Source organism: Eimeria necatrix, genomic scaffold (genome assembly GCF_000499385.1).
Source record: "Eimeria necatrix Houghton genomic scaffold, Enh_scaff3798, whole genome shotgun sequence".
Taxonomy (NCBI): domain Eukaryota; phylum Apicomplexa; class Conoidasida; order Eucoccidiorida; family Eimeriidae; genus Eimeria; species Eimeria necatrix.
The window spans coordinates 1-1,165 of NW_013654283.1; the positions used below are offsets into that span (position 1 = coordinate 1).

Below are 1,165 nucleotides of genomic sequence, written 5' to 3' on the forward strand. Positions count from 1 at the left end.
CCCGCCCCCTGGGGGGGGCCCCCCCACCCCCCGGGGGCCCCCGCAAGGGGCTTCGCCATCTCCCCCCTCCGCCCCCACATCCACAGGGGGGTGCTGTACCCTCGAGTGCCGCAGCCTTACATTTTGGTGCTGCTGCTGCAGTCCGTTCCGGGTGTAGGTACAGCTGGGGACTTGCGCTATGTGCGCAGGGGCCTCTTCAGACACCACTTGGCCCGCAGCGGGCTGGCCGTCGCCGCCACTTGGCAAAACATCGACCAACTCCAGCAGCAGCAGCAGCAGCAGCAGCAGCAGCAGCAGCAGCAGCAGCAGCAGCGGCGGCAGCACCCAGCCGGCCTCCAGCAGCCGCTCCCAGGGGGCGCACTGGGACGCCTGGGGGCCCCCGGGGCCCCGGGGGCCCCAGGGGCCCCGGGGGGCCCCCTGGCCGCCGCGGGGGCCCCGGGGGCCCCGGGGGCCCCCCTGGCAGCCCCGGGGGCCCCGGGGGGCCCCCTGGGGGCGTTTGAAAGGGGCAGCAACTTGCCGCAAGATGACGGAGGGGTTTTGCTGTCGTGGGTTCGGCAGCTGCGGCTGCAGTTCGCAGAAGAAACTGAAGAAACAGACAACAGTTTGCTGCTGCAGCCAATCAGTCTGCAGCAAGTCTTAGAGAAACTGAGCCAAGAAGAAGGCCTGGACCTTCTCCCGGGGCAGCTGCGGCTGCTGCGCCGCAAGCTCGCGCCCCGGGGGGCCCCCCTCCCCCCGCAGCAGCAGCAGCAGCAGCAGCAGCAGCAGCAGCAGGGGGTGGAGGAGGACATGGGGGGCGTGCCGCTGGGGTGTATAGACAGGACAGGAGAGTACCACTTGCTGGCCATCCTCAGCAGCAAAACTCGACTTGTGGGGAGGGTTTTTTGTTTGGAGGTTTTCTCCAAGACGGAGCAGCAGCGGTGGGCCCGCGAAGCCCTAGGGTTTAGGGTTTCGCCTTCGCGCTAGGGTTTAGGGTTTCGCCTTCGCGCTAGGGTTTAGGGTTTCGCCTTCGCGCTAGGGTTTAGGGTTTTGCCTTCGCGCTAGGGTTTAGGGGTTCGCCTTCGCGCTAGGGTTTAGGGGTTCACCTTCGCGCTAGGGTTTAGGGTTTCGCCTTCGCGCTAGGGTTTAGGGTTTCGCCTTCGCGCTAGGGTTTAGGGTTTCGCCTTCG

The 1,165-nt window shown here is 67.3% G+C and overlaps 1 protein-coding gene across 1 annotated transcript; it reads left to right on the plus strand.

Annotated features, from left to right (window-relative positions):
* Nucleotide 1: 1 nt before the first annotated feature.
* ENH_00049350 (ribosomal protein L9, N-terminal domain protein, putative) lies at nt 2-963 on the plus strand (the record flags this gene model as incomplete). Its single annotated transcript, XM_013581180.1, has 1 exon — nt 2-963. A coding segment is annotated over one exon (962 nt), but the record flags the coding sequence as incomplete, so codon positions are not given.
* Between the last annotated feature and the right edge of the window lie 202 nt (nt 964-1,165).